We start from the raw sequence: 14,936 nt of genomic DNA, 5'->3' as shown, positions 1-14,936 counted from the left end.
CTTTATAATAGCAAAAAAGATTGACCCTTCCAGCAGCAGGTGTTGAATCTTTTTGCAATTTCCAGATGCAAATTTGAGGTACCTAGGTAAACTCTTCAAATCTTACGTTAGTAGATGATGTCCTCTTCAGGTCCGTAACAGAGAAAACTAGTAAAAAGAGCATCCAGATGTCAGTCTCTTGCAGCAATCTCACTAAAGAACTGAGCCACCTCAGTATCAATATGCTGATCTTGCATATGCAATATTACAAAGAAAAACACTTTTCTATTGGAAAGATAATACACATGCCTCTCACAGGCAGTCAGCAAAATGCTCCCAACTTGATCTTTAGGTAAGTCAAGGGATTCAGAATCTCAGAAAACTGAGGCTGTAAAACTCAAAAAAGTTACTTAAAATTAGTCAAGGACTACAAAGCTGGCAAATGCTTAGAAGTATAAATGAGTGAAACTGCAGAGTCTAAATATAAACATATTTCTCATGTTTCACTGAAGTTAACTAGCCACACTGCACAACTTCTGGATCTTTCAGAGTTTCTGGTGCTCATCTTTGCTTTGCAAGTGTTAATTGTACTCACTGACTATTCTAGCAGCATAAAATACTACTTTCCCTAAAAATGAAGATGTAGCAAGAACTGAGATCACAAGCTGGAGAGCAGGTGTTCCTGCTACTTGCTCTCCACTTAGCAGTCCTAACAACTGCAAATAATCTTGTTTACAGAATCCAGCTGGTGGCCATTCTCAAACAGAAGCCCAGATTCTGCAGAGCAGTGAAGCAGCAAGAACAGAACAGATACAGGAAAGGCATCCCAGCACTGCCAGGCAATGCAAAAGATAAATAACAGCAGTGTATCAGACTGATCATTACTTTCCCATGATGTATTAGTTCAGTCTCCAACAGGAAAGTGGGCTGTAAGGATAAGTATTAAGGTGTGCACACCATAAAGGGTAGTTCAGAAGGAAACTCATGCTTCCCTACCCCATCATGCCTGAAGAACAACTGGAGCTATTCTCACACTTACCGTTGGTACATATTCCGATGGGAATTTATTTGTTGTATAAGAAATTAAGAGACAGGTTTTACCAACAGCACCATCACCCACGACTACACACTTGATCGTCTGCATAGCTGAAGTCTACTAGTATATCAGCTCCAACGAGAACCCTGAAGAAAAAAAAAAGATACATATATTTAGATGTTTCTCATGATCACTAGATAGCAGCACATGCCATTGATAAGCTTTGATTGGAGCCCAAACCACCAGCAGCACATTTAGGACCCAAAACCAAGACATTCCGAAATCAGTTGGTAGATCTGTTCCCTCCATCACACACACAACAGGAAGCTGCTCATTTTCATAAATGCAAATACCTCCTCCCTACCACTAGACCCCTCCCACTGCATTCAATTGCCAAACACCATCTAAGACTACATTTGACACAGTCACTTTTCTACACTGGGAAGGAGGACTAGATAAATTCAGTCACTCTAATATACAGTGGGATTTCTGCCTAGTTACCTAGAGGTGAGCAAAAAAAGGTCTTTAGGCTTTACCAGACTCTGAGTTTAACACATGGACGCATCCAGCCTTAGATGCGCTGAAAGACAAAAGTTTAAGCTTGGGTCTTGATAGCTGCCAAGTAACACACATGCCTCCCAAGAGATCTTCCCTCTGGAGAGCACTTCTGTGAAGAAAGCTCAGCAGGAAACATGGCAGTGAGCTCTGAAACTAGTTTATGGGATAAAAATAAGCAGGGACAGACAGAGGTAAACATGATTAATTCCTCCTCCTCTCACCTTTTTTAAGGCTAAGTACAGTTCTATAATCTTTTGCTACTTAACACATACTTTCATTGCCACCTTTAAAGTGGCTAACAGCACTGAGCAGCTCAGCAGGGCACCTGGTTCCCAAGGAACTGTATTACTCTCCAGACATTACAAAATAATGCACTCAGCTATTTTGACACTGTCCCAGCACAGACTTTAGCATATTAACCAGTATTTGCCATCAATACCTCCTCCTCCAAACATCAGTTAGCACTACCAGACACAGCTGCCCTTCATTAATATATTACTTTAATTAGAAAAAGTACCAGGCCTCTAGCCATTCATTCACATACAGGTGTGAAACCCTGACCCCAGCAAGCCTAAGTGGCAAAGCTCCCACTGACTTTCAACATTTCCATATTATTGGAAGTACTTTTATTTACAACAGCAAAGACTTGCAAACTGAGTTACCCCTTGCCAGGGTGGAGGCAGAGGGAACAAGAAGAGACATCCACTGCAGCAAATCTGCCCTCAGAATGGTGGCAATGCTTTAGCCTACCAAGGATGTTTCCATGGCTCTCACTTCTGGGTAACTACTTTAAAAAAGCTGAATCAAATCCTACTGAACTATGCATTTGGGAACTTTCAGGGGATTTCACTTAGAGTGACCCTCAAGAAGTACAATGCAGTTCCAGGTTTTTGAGGACTCCGGTCAAAGCTAGCAACATGATTTGATACTGTACATCACACTTGCAAGAAAAGGTAATTGCTACTGACTGAAAATAAACCTTGCACCACCAGCCTCTCTTCAGATACTGCAGGATGCTCAAAGATTTAGACAGACACCTAGCTTGGCAATAAACAAACTCTAAAGTTCCTAAAAACAGTACTTGTAGGGAAATACTAATCACCACCATTCCTACAAGCCATAGAGAGATCCACAAGTGGTCAGTTTTGAGAAATGGCAGCAAAGAGTCTTTGTCAGAGCAGGACACCACGTACCAGCCAGCATCTGGTACGTCATGCACTCACAACACTGCTGTCTATGCATCTTCTTTCAACATATACAGAGATGAAGGATTTGTGTAGGCATCAGGCATTATCACCGACCCTCTCCTTGGTGCCATATTTCAGTATCAAAATAACAGAATCTATTGATGTATGCAGCAGACCTGTTTCACACAGGACAACCAGCAGGGCGCACAGCAAAGCCGTATCAACAGGCCCTTCATTAATACTACAAAAAGCTCTGAAATTTGGCCCTGAATCAAGCACACATTTACTCAGAAGGACAAAGCAATTATTTCCATTTCAAAAGACATTTTTTGTGTTCAGGCCAGCTCAACTGTTTATAGCTAAGTAATATTAGTCAATATTCTCTCAACTGCAAAGGTACTCATATAGATCAGTGCCACAAGCACAGCAAGGCTGAAAAAGTCACACTTTAGAAGAAAAACAAGTCACCAGAAAGAAAGCAAGCAATGGAACAGAGCACTTCAGTCCCCAATTAAGAAAGGCTTCATGCTCAAAACAAAGGTGGAAGGGGATGAGTCACTTAAGTAGATTTTAAAAGGAAAATACATCAAAACAGATATCAGGCCTAGCTAACCAGCTCAAGCACACTCCAATAAAACCAGCCTGAATTACCAGCATGCCTCACTAGCTTGCCAGCCTTATCCATACAATAAGGCACCATCATGTGCTTTTTCTTCGGGATTTGCCCAAACGCAGCCATTCAGCGGTGTCACTGCACAGACCAGGTAGCAGCCTTCACGAATTCCTGTCAGAGTCAATAAATGCAGTATAAAGCAAGCCTCCACACAGGGTTTCCCAGCCGCTTCCTGTATTCCTTTTCAGTTTTAAGTGGAATTCATTACACTGCCTACTCCAACTCACGAAATCCCTGCTCCAGCTGTCCTTGCTCACCCCAAGTGCTATCACAAGGGGACAAGAACATTCAGCACCACACAGACAACCCTTTAGAGAAACCCAATCTCACTTTCCACCCTGCCCTCCCCCATTCTGTATTTCTTCCCCCTCTTCCTGCTCTACCTCCTCTTCTACCCTTTGCCCCAATTATTTTTATTTCCTTGTTTAACCATAATTTGCAGGTTGCACATCTGCTTCAAGACAGCCTTTCCAGAACCCAGAAAGCACAGTAGAGGAAAAATCCAGACTCTGAAGCACTTCCTATGCTCAGTGCAGCATAACAGTCCCTGGTTAACTATAAATCTTAAAATGCCGTATATGCACTCAGACAAGATAAGCTCACACATGCCTTTGTTAAAAAAAAGGGATGTGTTTAGTGTTACTCCTTAAAACTCATTACTCTGGCGAGCATCAAGCAAGCAACAAAACAAAACCGAGTATCAGAAAGCACATCAGATCACCTGACTGTACTGCAAACTTCCACCCTTCTCCTGCCCTCAGACACAGCCAAGTCCCCACACCAGCTCTGGGAGAGAAGCTGCTGTACTCTGGTAAGGGCTCAGCTTAAAGACTCCAGCTAAGACCGAGCAACAAGCTGTACACACACACACCTCGCACACAGGTTGCATTATTCCTGCCAACAGTCAACTCTTGACTTTTGCAGCGAATGATCATCTTGATCTACGGAATTACTCATACACTAGGGAACACCAGCAGTTCAAATTGAGTATTTCCTATAAAAGCACTGCTTACTCTCACCCTGCACCTCAAATTCACTCCCAAAGTAAAGGGTTAGCACAGTCTGCATCACCAATTCAAACATGTAGGGTGGCTACACTGGGGTGAGGTAAAGGCCCTGAACTCAAGCCACAAGTCACCTTCTCCTACCAGCTGATCCAACCCTTTTAAGCTTTCTGGCAGTGGGAACAAAACACAGGGCAAATAACCCCAGGCCTCTCTCTGGAGCATAAAGCAGAACGTAAACTGCTCAACAGGGGACCTGGAAAAGCACCAGGCAGGGTGGTGTGTTTTATTTTTTCCTTCTTTCTAAAGAAAGATGTTAGCAAAATTCACCACAAAAATTTGAACTGGCCTACTAAAAGTTCTCCATATACCAAGCAACTACCACTTCTCTCACACAGTTGTTTAATTGCCCTCCCCCACACCCCATTAGACACTTCAGGATTACATGTTTAAAGGACCAAAATGCATTCTAGCACATCTTCGGGTAAAGGGATCCTCTCAGCTTTTTTTTTTTTTTTTAAAGGATATATAACTTTATCTTTAAATACTGAAATAAGTTAGCCTAAGTTTTAAACAGATTTAGAGTCTTAAGCACAGGCCTCCAAAGTCTTACCCTGTGGGAAATTAAAGTTGTTGAATAGGTTATTTTACTTGGATTAGTAGGCTTTCTAGATTAGCTGGATGAGCTACTTCATGTTTTCCACTTCTAAGAGGTCCACAGAACAGAACTAAAAACAAGCTCATTTTCAGGGAGCTTAGATGCACCATCCTGGGACCTACTCTCCCATAGGAAAGGCTTTAAACACACATACATTGTTGACTTGTGGTTTAAACATAATTTAATCCAATATGAGATACAAATAGAGAATAACTCTGAGTGAAACACCAAACTTCTTTGTGTCTCCCTTCCTCAAAGAGGTTTGGGTTTGTTTGCCCTCCAAAGTAGCCTAATAAAAGGAAGTCTACATATATAACACCCAGCAGGACTAGACAACACTCCAAGTAGTTTAAAGTGTCTAAGGGAATTGAAACACTGAAGTCATCCTGGTTTGAGTGCAGTGAGTGGATTCTGAGCAATGTAGTTGTGAGCCATCTGGCCAAGCCCAGAAAGGAGAGCTGATAAAACCCGGGAATATAATGCAAGTCAATAGGACTTGGTTCTGTTCAACACGATCTAAAGACTTCTTAAAAAAAACCAACACTGAACAGATTTAATTTCTCAAACCTCTCTGAACTGTAACTAAAAAATTCGCTGCTTCAGTAAAGTACATGTTAACTGATCAATCACACTTCTAGTATTTTTTGGATTTTAACCTGTTCAGCGCATGATCCCAGCAGCAGGATTTCACAGAACTCAACAGTATCCTGGAAAACTAGAATCTAGCATTCTGGGAGCTGCCGATTACAAAGCCTTGTAAACTCTGTCGAGTTCCTCAGACAGCCCTACTGCAGACTGAACAGGCCCATTTTACAGATTTTTGCTTTAAAGCTCAGTTACACTTTTATGATCTGATCTGCATTTAGGATTAATCCCAAAACACGGTAACAGAGATATAAGCATGCAATGAACAGTTAACTGAAATCTCCAGTGGGATGTTGTGTACATCGGTAATCCTTCCTAGTACAAAGGAAAATTCAGAATTATGCACTTTCTTCACACAGGCCTGTGCATGCACCAAAAGACACTGACAGATCACAAAAGGCTGAGGAAATCCATGGTACCTACCACAAGTTCCCATTCACTAAGCACAAGTTGCAAGAAATGCTGTCCCAAATGCACCCTGACACTGAGGGCCACAACCCCTCTTGTGCAAGCCTAATTTTCCCATTTTAATGGCAAGCACATGAAATGTGGCATTACTATGGGAGGTTTAGTTATAAAAACTGTCTGTAATACAGATGAACTACTGACCACGAAGAATTAAGTGAAATTCTGTGGGTCTTCGTACACAAACAGTGTTCCCTACTTACTCTGAGATAAGAATCTGCATTATCTTGCCTTCACTCTTGCTCTACATACAATTTTCAAGTAGAAACAACAAGCCTTCAAACTTAAGATTCCCTTTATTTTTAAGCTATTGAAGTCTGTTTTCAGGTTAAATGTGTACATTCTCCTAGCCAAAGGAAACCAAGCTGTCAAATCTGTCTACACATCCTGCACTAGTTTCCTGTCGAGCCTCAGCAGCACCACGACTTCCTCTTTCAGGCAGGACTGAAACTGCTGCCATTTCATCACAGGTACCAGCTAAGCTCAGCTTGCTGCAAGCAACTGCCAGCCAGTGACCAAGAACCATTTCATGATGCTCTTTAGCGTACACCATGAGTTGAAACAACCAGTCCACCACAGGTTCCAGATCCTGCCTGAAAGCCTGCTCCACACTGCAGGAAAACAGAGCCTCCACACTGCAGGAACAGACCTTCCCCCCCACACCCCAATAATTTAATTATATAGTAAACAGGTTATTCATCTAACTCCTGTGGGCTCTAAACACCCAGGAGTCACAATAAAAGAAACAATATTCACAGGATTTTACACATGCTGATCTCTGTTGGCCACTTCTATCCTTCCATGCTACTTTCATATCTTATAAAAACATATTTCTAAAAGTATTTGTTTGTATTTGACAATTTGTTCCTGGATTAATCACAGCCACTTCAAGGCACCTCGGCCCCACTGTTTCAAGGCCCTTGCCCTCTGCCACCTCCTCTATCCCTACCACAAACTACACTTTTGCTTTTCAAAGTGACAAGTCTCCCAAATCTGGGGCACCAAAAAGAGATAATCAGCTACTACAATCCAAGCAATCAGGTTTTCCCCACCACAGATACCTACCAGCATTATATGGAGAAGGTACTAACTGCGTGCCTGTACTACAAGCCTGGTGCAGCAAACACTTCATCACAAAGGTCACTGTATACAGCACATCAGTTCCCTGCAAACATCACAAGACTCTAGCAAAGAGACCACACGAGTTCAGCTGTCAACCACAGAGTTAAAAGACCTTGGGCCTCTTGGTGCACTGATATTGTCACAAACCTGTGATGCAAAACAGTGAAAGAAGCCACACTCAGATTACAAGCTGAACTCCAGAAAGTCTAACAGTCATGGAAGGCAGAACTGGTTTCAAGAGCAGTACTATCATGGCCAGTATTTTCCTCTGCAGGTGTACAGCAGCCATTTACAGACACGACCTGAATCTTCCAGCCCAAAGCCCACCCTTCTGTCTGCTAGGAATCACCTTCTTCATGGAGATCTCACCCCAGAACTAATCACATCTGCCATGTCTACACTAGCAATGTGGTAAACAAAATTTAAAAGAATATATTACGCTTTAAACCACCTGGCACTCAAGACCACCCACCTGTCTTTGCCATAGCTCAGACTACTGCAGGCATACAAGCTATACACAAAAATGTATTTGCTCCCAAAGGTTCCAAGTTGAGCTTAAGGCCTGGGTATTCAATTTCTTAAACAGAGCTTAAAAATCAAACTTTAAAAACTACAAACCAGCACAGGAGTTGCACTCCCTTAGAAGGCGGCAAATGAGCAAGTCCAAGGCAAAACCTGAAGAACGCAGAAGGGACAGACTCAAGAAACAATCTTGTATCGCATCAGTTCAGGATCCTGAGAAAGATATCCTTCTTAAGCATTGGTTGGTGGTTGTTTTTTGTTTTTTGTCTTGTTTTGGTTTTTTTTTTTAATTGCCACTAACAAGTCAGACAATCCTTTAAATCCTACCTCAGCATTTGCACACCACAAGGGAGATCTCCAAACCCCACCACTGCTATTTGGTTTATATGGAAGGTGTCTAATTATGAGACATATGGCCAAAAAAAGCTCAGTTGTGCTACAATTCAGTATCAAGACAAACACAAGAATTTGGGTAAAGATCCAGATCCACAGCCAGCAGGTCTCAATCTGAACTCATAGCAGCAGAGCACACTGGTGGGCTCTACCTCACACCCACAGTCTCAAACTGGTGCTGGATACAAGAACAGGAAATGTTTAGGCAAGCCCACAAAAAGCAAGCTCTATGAAGAGACAAGGGCTCACCGTCACCATGACAGGCCTAACTTAGTTCTTAGGTTGATGTTGTTCTTGAAAACCGCAAAACTTGCTATTATGGGAATCCTCATTTGAGGTAAAGTATGTGTCTGGGATCTTGGAGCACCCCTAAATCAGCTACTTGACAAAACCTGTGTATCAACACCTCTGTGGATTTAAACCTCCCGTTTCTGGACAAGTTACTACAAATTACCAAGGAAGTAGTAAGAAATCTCAAAATGCAATTGAGATCAATTGATATTTTCTACACAATGCAACTTTCTTTTTCTAATTATGTAAGAATTGACATCTGCTTTGCACATCTTCACTAAGGCTCCTCACAACAAGCTGGTAAAGCAGAGACATACACAAGATAGGAAGTGAAGACAGCTGGGTGGAGGAATTTTAAAAGCCTGAACCTAAGCTACCAACATGTTTCAAGTTCTACAACTTCAAAAAAAGAAGAGGAAAGCCATGTCATTGCATTTTAGTCCTAAATTCAAAATTAGCAGAATTTAGTCCTAAATTGAAGCCGCCTGTGCAGCCTGGTCAGGTAGGGTATGACTCAGCAGGCTCTCTGCTGCCACACCAGTTCACAGCGTGGTGCAACCACCCACTTTAGCACTAGCATTGCCCATCTCTCCCACTTCATGGTTCAGAAAAACTACTTTAACTTTACCACAAACTCAACAGAAGAAAGCAAAAGTGTCAACTTCTCTGTTATTACTCTGATTAAGGTTACACTGTCAAAACCAGCTGTCAGCACTGGGAAAACCTGCCCTAGATTAAACACTGGGAAGTGTGGGCTTACATTAAGTCCTTTTCTGTCAAAGGCATTTTAATCCTTCATTGTTACTCTTCATTTTCCTACTCTACGGGAAGCTGGTTTACTCTACGATGTAACAAAATCCTGTTCAGTATTTTAATACCACATTAAAAAAAAACCTATCTTTATTAGCTTAGTTTCACACTGTAAATATTTTTTAAAATGAGCTGTACTATACTCCTACTCATGCACACTACCAAATCACTGCACACACTAGCCTTGGTGTTTCTCTCCCCATACCCAACTACATTTAACAGTAGTAAAACAGGCACTAGCAGAAGTTCCTCTATTTTGAGGCACATTTTTGCATAATGGAAGCACCCTGCATGCCCACCAGCTGCAAAAGATCACCCCTCATTCCTGTTACGCTCAGGGAGCGGGACAGTTGCGGGTGCTCCACGCACACAGCCTGAAGGGAGCCTTCAGGAGGTGGGGTGGATAGCTCAGGCCCAAGTAGCAACACACTGTCCACAGACTAAAAAGATAAAGCGTTGTTAAAAAACACTACAAAAGCAACTTTTCCCAGGCACAGAGCTATCTTGGTGTTTCTAGTAAAACAAAGCAGCTGGAAAGCTTGCTAACTGCAGGACTGAGGTGGGAGAGGCTGCCCTGCACTCACCTAACCAGAGGAAGGAACCAGAGCAGCTGGAACCACCCCGCAGCACCGCGATCGCCGCCAAGGCAGCAGGACCAAGGGCCTGCCGGGCAACTGGCAGCTTCTCAGCGGTAGGAAAACACAGAAGACACTCAAGAAGTTAACAGCCATATGCCAGGACATGGAAGAGGATCCTTCCTAGAGGAACTAAGCCTTTAGCTCAGCATTATTTCACAAACACTAAAAAAAAAAAATAATAAAAAAATCACTAAACTTTACCTAGAGGCCCCTAACACACCAAGGTGAACCACAGCCACAGCATGCCTGCTGTCAAATCCAAGCCCAGCACACAGGCCTCCCACAACAAGTCCTTTTGCATTCAGCTGTTTACCAACCACAGCTGGCCCAATGCAAACAGCTACACCAGTTTATGAGGTGGCAGATGTCTGCCTGCCTTACATCCAAAGCTGCAGGAGCATTTTTGTCATTTTTCCCCCAAAACAGAACACTCATAATTGGCCAAAAACACAGCACAGCATCTTTCAACTTGAGAAAGGCTGAGCAATTCAAAACAGCTTTTTACAAACCAAGACAATTCTGGCAGCTTCAGCTATTGCTGGGAGCCTGGCACCACAAGTGACAGCAATCCTCTCCCACTGTACAGCCCGCCTCTGGGCCTCAACTAGTCCCACTCCACTACACAGTTTGATTTGCTCTAACTCTGTTAGCCTGGTAAAAACCTTCATCCTGCCATAGTTTGGTCTATGCTTAAAAAACACACACTGATAACATGCAATCCGACCACAGGCACCTAAGTCTTGGTACAGATGAGCTGGTGTCTGCACACCACCTCCAGACAGAAAGGCATTACTTTTTTTATAAAGGTTTTATTTTGGTTTTTCACAAGACAAGAGAACAGCGCACAGACCAACTCTCCTGCTAGAAATTACGACGTAATATTCAAGAGTATGGGGTGAATTAGCAGCCCAAGAGCTTAATAGAACAACAGTTTTTTAAAGCTTTTCCAAAACTAAACTCTTACACAAATGTCCTTTGTTTAGAAAAGGCAATATATCTCAAGAAAAGAACAGCTGCTTTATTGAAAACAGGACAAACAGTATTTTTAAGTTTTAAAACTAACAGTCATCCGAAACTCAAAGGGAAGATTACAAAGATTATGAGACAATAACATTGAAACTCTGATTCTTGTACTCAGTATTTTAAATTTACTGCACACAAAACCCAATTCTTCCACCCAAAAATAATCTAAAAGATCCACCACCAGAAGGTGAGAATACCTTGTCTTAATGCCATTTCTGTCACTTACCTGAACACCACCGTAAAGATGCAGCAGGGGCTGCAAGAGGCAGCTGACCACTGCACAGGGGTGGCCAGACATACTCAAGGAGGGGTAACTTTGTGCCAGGCTTTAGACCTAGGAGATACTCTGGTGAAAGGGTTTACCTGCCACCTCTAGTGGTAATCCTTCCTGATGGACACCCTTGGCTATCATGGTGTGAGCTGTTTTAAACAAGGCTTGAAGGAAGCCACCTAATTAAACGACAATAGGCTGCAGAAGTGTAAAAATACTTTAAATCTCTTTAAAAACTCAGCATAAAAGCTTATCTAGTCAGTAAATTGGTTTATTTGTCACATGATAAATACGAAAAATAGGTTTTCACCTGCATTTAGCACAATGGGGTGAGATGAGCCAAGGCAGAAGTCTACAGTACACTAAGTGGTTAAAGAAAGCTTCTTGCTACCTGGAGTACCAGAAACCAATTTCAGTTCCATTTAATTTGACAGCATCCTCATCTCCTACAAAATAGGTGTTGTTCTTTCATCTGGAACAGAGCCTCAAGTGTGAGGATAACTACATCCCCCTACAATTCCTCCTTACAGGCTACTCTAGAAGCTAGGATCATTGAAATTCATATGATCAAGCCTAATGACAGCATGAAAGCCCAGCTGACCACAAGAAGCAACCAACGGAAAGAGAGGGCTAAAATACATAAGCCCATAGATATTTTTAAAAGCTGTGAACACTCACATTAGCATAAAACAGATTACACACACCTCAACTGCAATAATGCATATTCATGTATTGTACAAGGATCCAGAAGCAGGGCTGGCAGCAAGCTACATCAATATGCTGTATTAACTTTGAAGCTTGTAGGGTAACAGATAGCTGCTGAAAAAATTTTAATTAAGATGTCCAGCTGTATGTGCTTGTAAGAGTTGGAAATTTATTTTAGTACAACTGCATCTTAACCAGAAGGAGCTTTTACATCAGGATTGGCGGTCCACTACATGCTGCACTTCACATTGGCCTTTTGCACGCTTTACAGGAAAGAAGAGCACAGTTGCACAGGGAAATCCTCATCAGGGAAATCCCTAGGAGTTTCAAACAGCTCTGTTTCTGTTTACTATTGTTCTTTTAGTGGAAGATCTACAGTTTCCATTTTAGATACTCCAGGACTTCCAGAGCATTTCCATTAAAGAGTGAAAACATCATCAACTTCCCAAAACTGGCCATCAGTTCCAGGCAAACAACCAACCCCCAGTGCAGGACGCGTAATGAATTAAAGAGCATCAGTTGCAGGTCATGAATAACCAAGTTCAAAGTATGCAAATCTAATGATTAAAATTTCTGCCTAGGACATGTTACCAAACAGCAAACATGTTTTATCTTGCATCACAGTAGTTTTATTCCTTGCCAAGACTTAAAAATCTTTTTTCTCATTGTTACTGTAGTGTACAAGTGAACATTTAAACACAGAATCACTTCCCCAGTTAGCAATACACTGACTGAAGTCTTGTATGCATCCATAAGACCTGTTTCAAACATGCATCTGCCCATACTACCTCCCCTATAATCCTACACTAACAAGAACAGTTTACCAAGCAGAACAACAGATTTCCCACGTATAGCTCACCGAACACAAAGGCTTTCTATCTAAAGTTGGTTTTGCATAAGATCCTTTTGCTAACTGAAAGAGAGAAGCTTTAAGTGCTTTACTGAGTTACTCCAATTAGCAATGAGGGGCTTGATCCAAGTTTTTAATACCTTCAAAAAAAAAAGAAAAGGACATTTGGGGCACTGTAATTTAACACCTTGAATAAAGACAGCTAGCACCTCCTTTCCTAGGAGAGAAGAAACACAGATGAACACGAGACAAAGACAACCACAGATGGTCAGACCGAACTACTTCTGACTACCCAGTTGCCTGTAACATGGCCTCCTCATTACGGCCTTGTCTTCCCCGGGCTTTTGCCAAAAGAGGGTAGCAAAGCCACTCCAGCTCCACCACTTGCAGTACCCACACAGACAGGGCAACAGGAATTCTGACGATTTTGCAATTCTTCGCTAAGCGCAGGTTTCACAACGCCAGTTATGTTCACAGCTACCTGGCTATACAACCGTCTCCCGCTGTCGCCACCAGGTGCAAGCTCTACCTGCTCATAGGAAAAAACACTGCTGACAAGTCCAGATCACTAAAACAAACCTTTACAAGACAGCTAGGCGATACACTGCTGAAGGATAGACGTCTTGATGAGATTTCAAAGAAGGAGAGGCATATGTCAACACCAAAGCAGTGCCGGCTCCTACCCCAGCCAAAACCCGCAACATCATTTGTGCTGTATAACAACAGCTATGGGACAGTCTTCAAGTAAGGGAGCAACCTCGCACCTAAGGAAGCAAAAGCCAGGAAGCGCCTCCCAACTCATTTTCACGCAGGACCTGACTTTTTGCTGTACATACAGCTTAAGCTAAGCCCTTCACAGCACCCGCACCCCTGCTGCGGCTCAGAGCTGCTATAGTGCCCGGCGTTCCTCGCCTGGAGGAGCCCGGAGAGCCTAACCTGCAGCCCCACAAGCACCAGTTGACCCCCGGGGTTTTGCCCTACAACCCCCGAGCGCAGCCAAGCCGCCCGGCGGAGCGGGAAGCCAGGGCTGGGCAGCCCCGGCGGGGAACCAGGCCCAGGCCCCCGCGACGGCCGATGCACCCAGCGCGGGAGCGCTTCCTGCCGCCGCTCCCCAGCGCCGAGGGTCCGGCCCCCGCCCGTCGCGCCAGGAAGCGGGGGAGGGGAGGAGGAGGAGGCCCGCCACCACCGCCCCCGGCAGACCCGACCCCACAAACGCCGAGACCCCCCTCAACAGGCACCGGGGGCTCGGGGGGGGGGGGGGGGGGGGCTCGGCGCAAGCCCGCACTCCCCCACCCGCCCGCAGCGTTGGGAAGGGCCCCCCCACCCCCTTCACCGGCGGCTGCTCGGGGAGGCCCCACACGCCCCCCGCGGGCCCGGGAAGGCGGCTCTCGCGCGGCGGGTGCGCTGGGCCGAGGGCGGGGGCCAGGGGTCGCGGCGGGGCCGTGCCCGCCCCGGCGCGGCCGCTCACCTCAGTCTCCGCCGGGCGTTGGCAGCTCGCTGCGGGGTCTCCTCGGCGCAGGCACAGGGGCACGCTGCTCTGACGTCACCACGCAGCGGGCGCCGGGCGGGGCGCGGCCGGCGGGGGAAGGGGCGAGGCGGGGCGCGGCCGGCAGGGGGCGCTGCGCGGCGGCACGCTCCGCCCCGCGGGAGCGACCTGTGCCCACCCCGGGCCCCCCCGGACCACCGGCGGGGGGGGGGGATCCCCGGGCCCCCCCGTGCCCACCATACACCCCGGGGGCCGTGGGATCCCCCCGCCCCGCCCCGGAGCCCATGGAGGGCACAAGTTCTCCCCTACAGGGTGCACGAGCACCCCGGCATCCCCCTTAACAAATTCCCCCCGTTTTTTCCTTTTTTTTTTTTTTTTTTTCTGCTTGAACTGAAGCTGAAACACAAAGAGCTACGACTCCTCTTGTTGAGATCCAGGCTTCGCTTCCCAAAAGAAAGGGCCTAATTCCAAATTAATCGCCGCCCCGTCTCCTGGGGCTCGCGGGGCACAATGCTGCGCGGGTGCTTCCCTGCGAGTCTCTCCCAGGCCCCCTCCTCTCCTAAGGGGAGAACGAAAGCCATCCCCAAATTTTACTAACCTTGCTTGATCCGCTGCACGTC

At 44.9% G+C, this 14,936-nt stretch overlaps 1 protein-coding gene across 2 annotated transcripts in view; it reads right to left on the bottom strand.

Annotated features, from left to right (window-relative positions):
- CDC42 (cell division cycle 42) overlaps positions 1 to 14,414 on the bottom strand; it is a 28,805-nt gene extending 14,391 nt beyond the window's left edge. For both annotated transcript variants that reach the window (XM_074925120.1, XM_074925121.1), the window contains exons 1-2: positions 14,299 to 14,414; positions 1,019 to 1,161 (exon numbers count right to left, since the gene is read on the bottom strand). In XM_074925120.1, the coding sequence (XP_074781221.1) occupies positions 1,019 to 1,123 (105 nt within the window). In that variant the 5' untranslated portion in view covers positions 1,124 to 1,161; positions 14,299 to 14,414. The remainder of the gene's footprint in view (positions 1 to 1,018; positions 1,162 to 14,298) is intronic.
- Between the last annotated feature and the right edge of the window lie 522 nt (positions 14,415 to 14,936).

Source organism: Athene noctua, chromosome 22 (assembly GCF_965140245.1).
Source record: "Athene noctua chromosome 22, bAthNoc1.hap1.1, whole genome shotgun sequence".
In the NCBI taxonomy this organism is placed as follows: Eukaryota; Metazoa; Chordata; class Aves; order Strigiformes; family Strigidae; genus Athene; species Athene noctua.
Note: the sequence above shows the minus strand (reverse complement) of the source record. Positions and strands in the feature narration are given on the sequence as shown.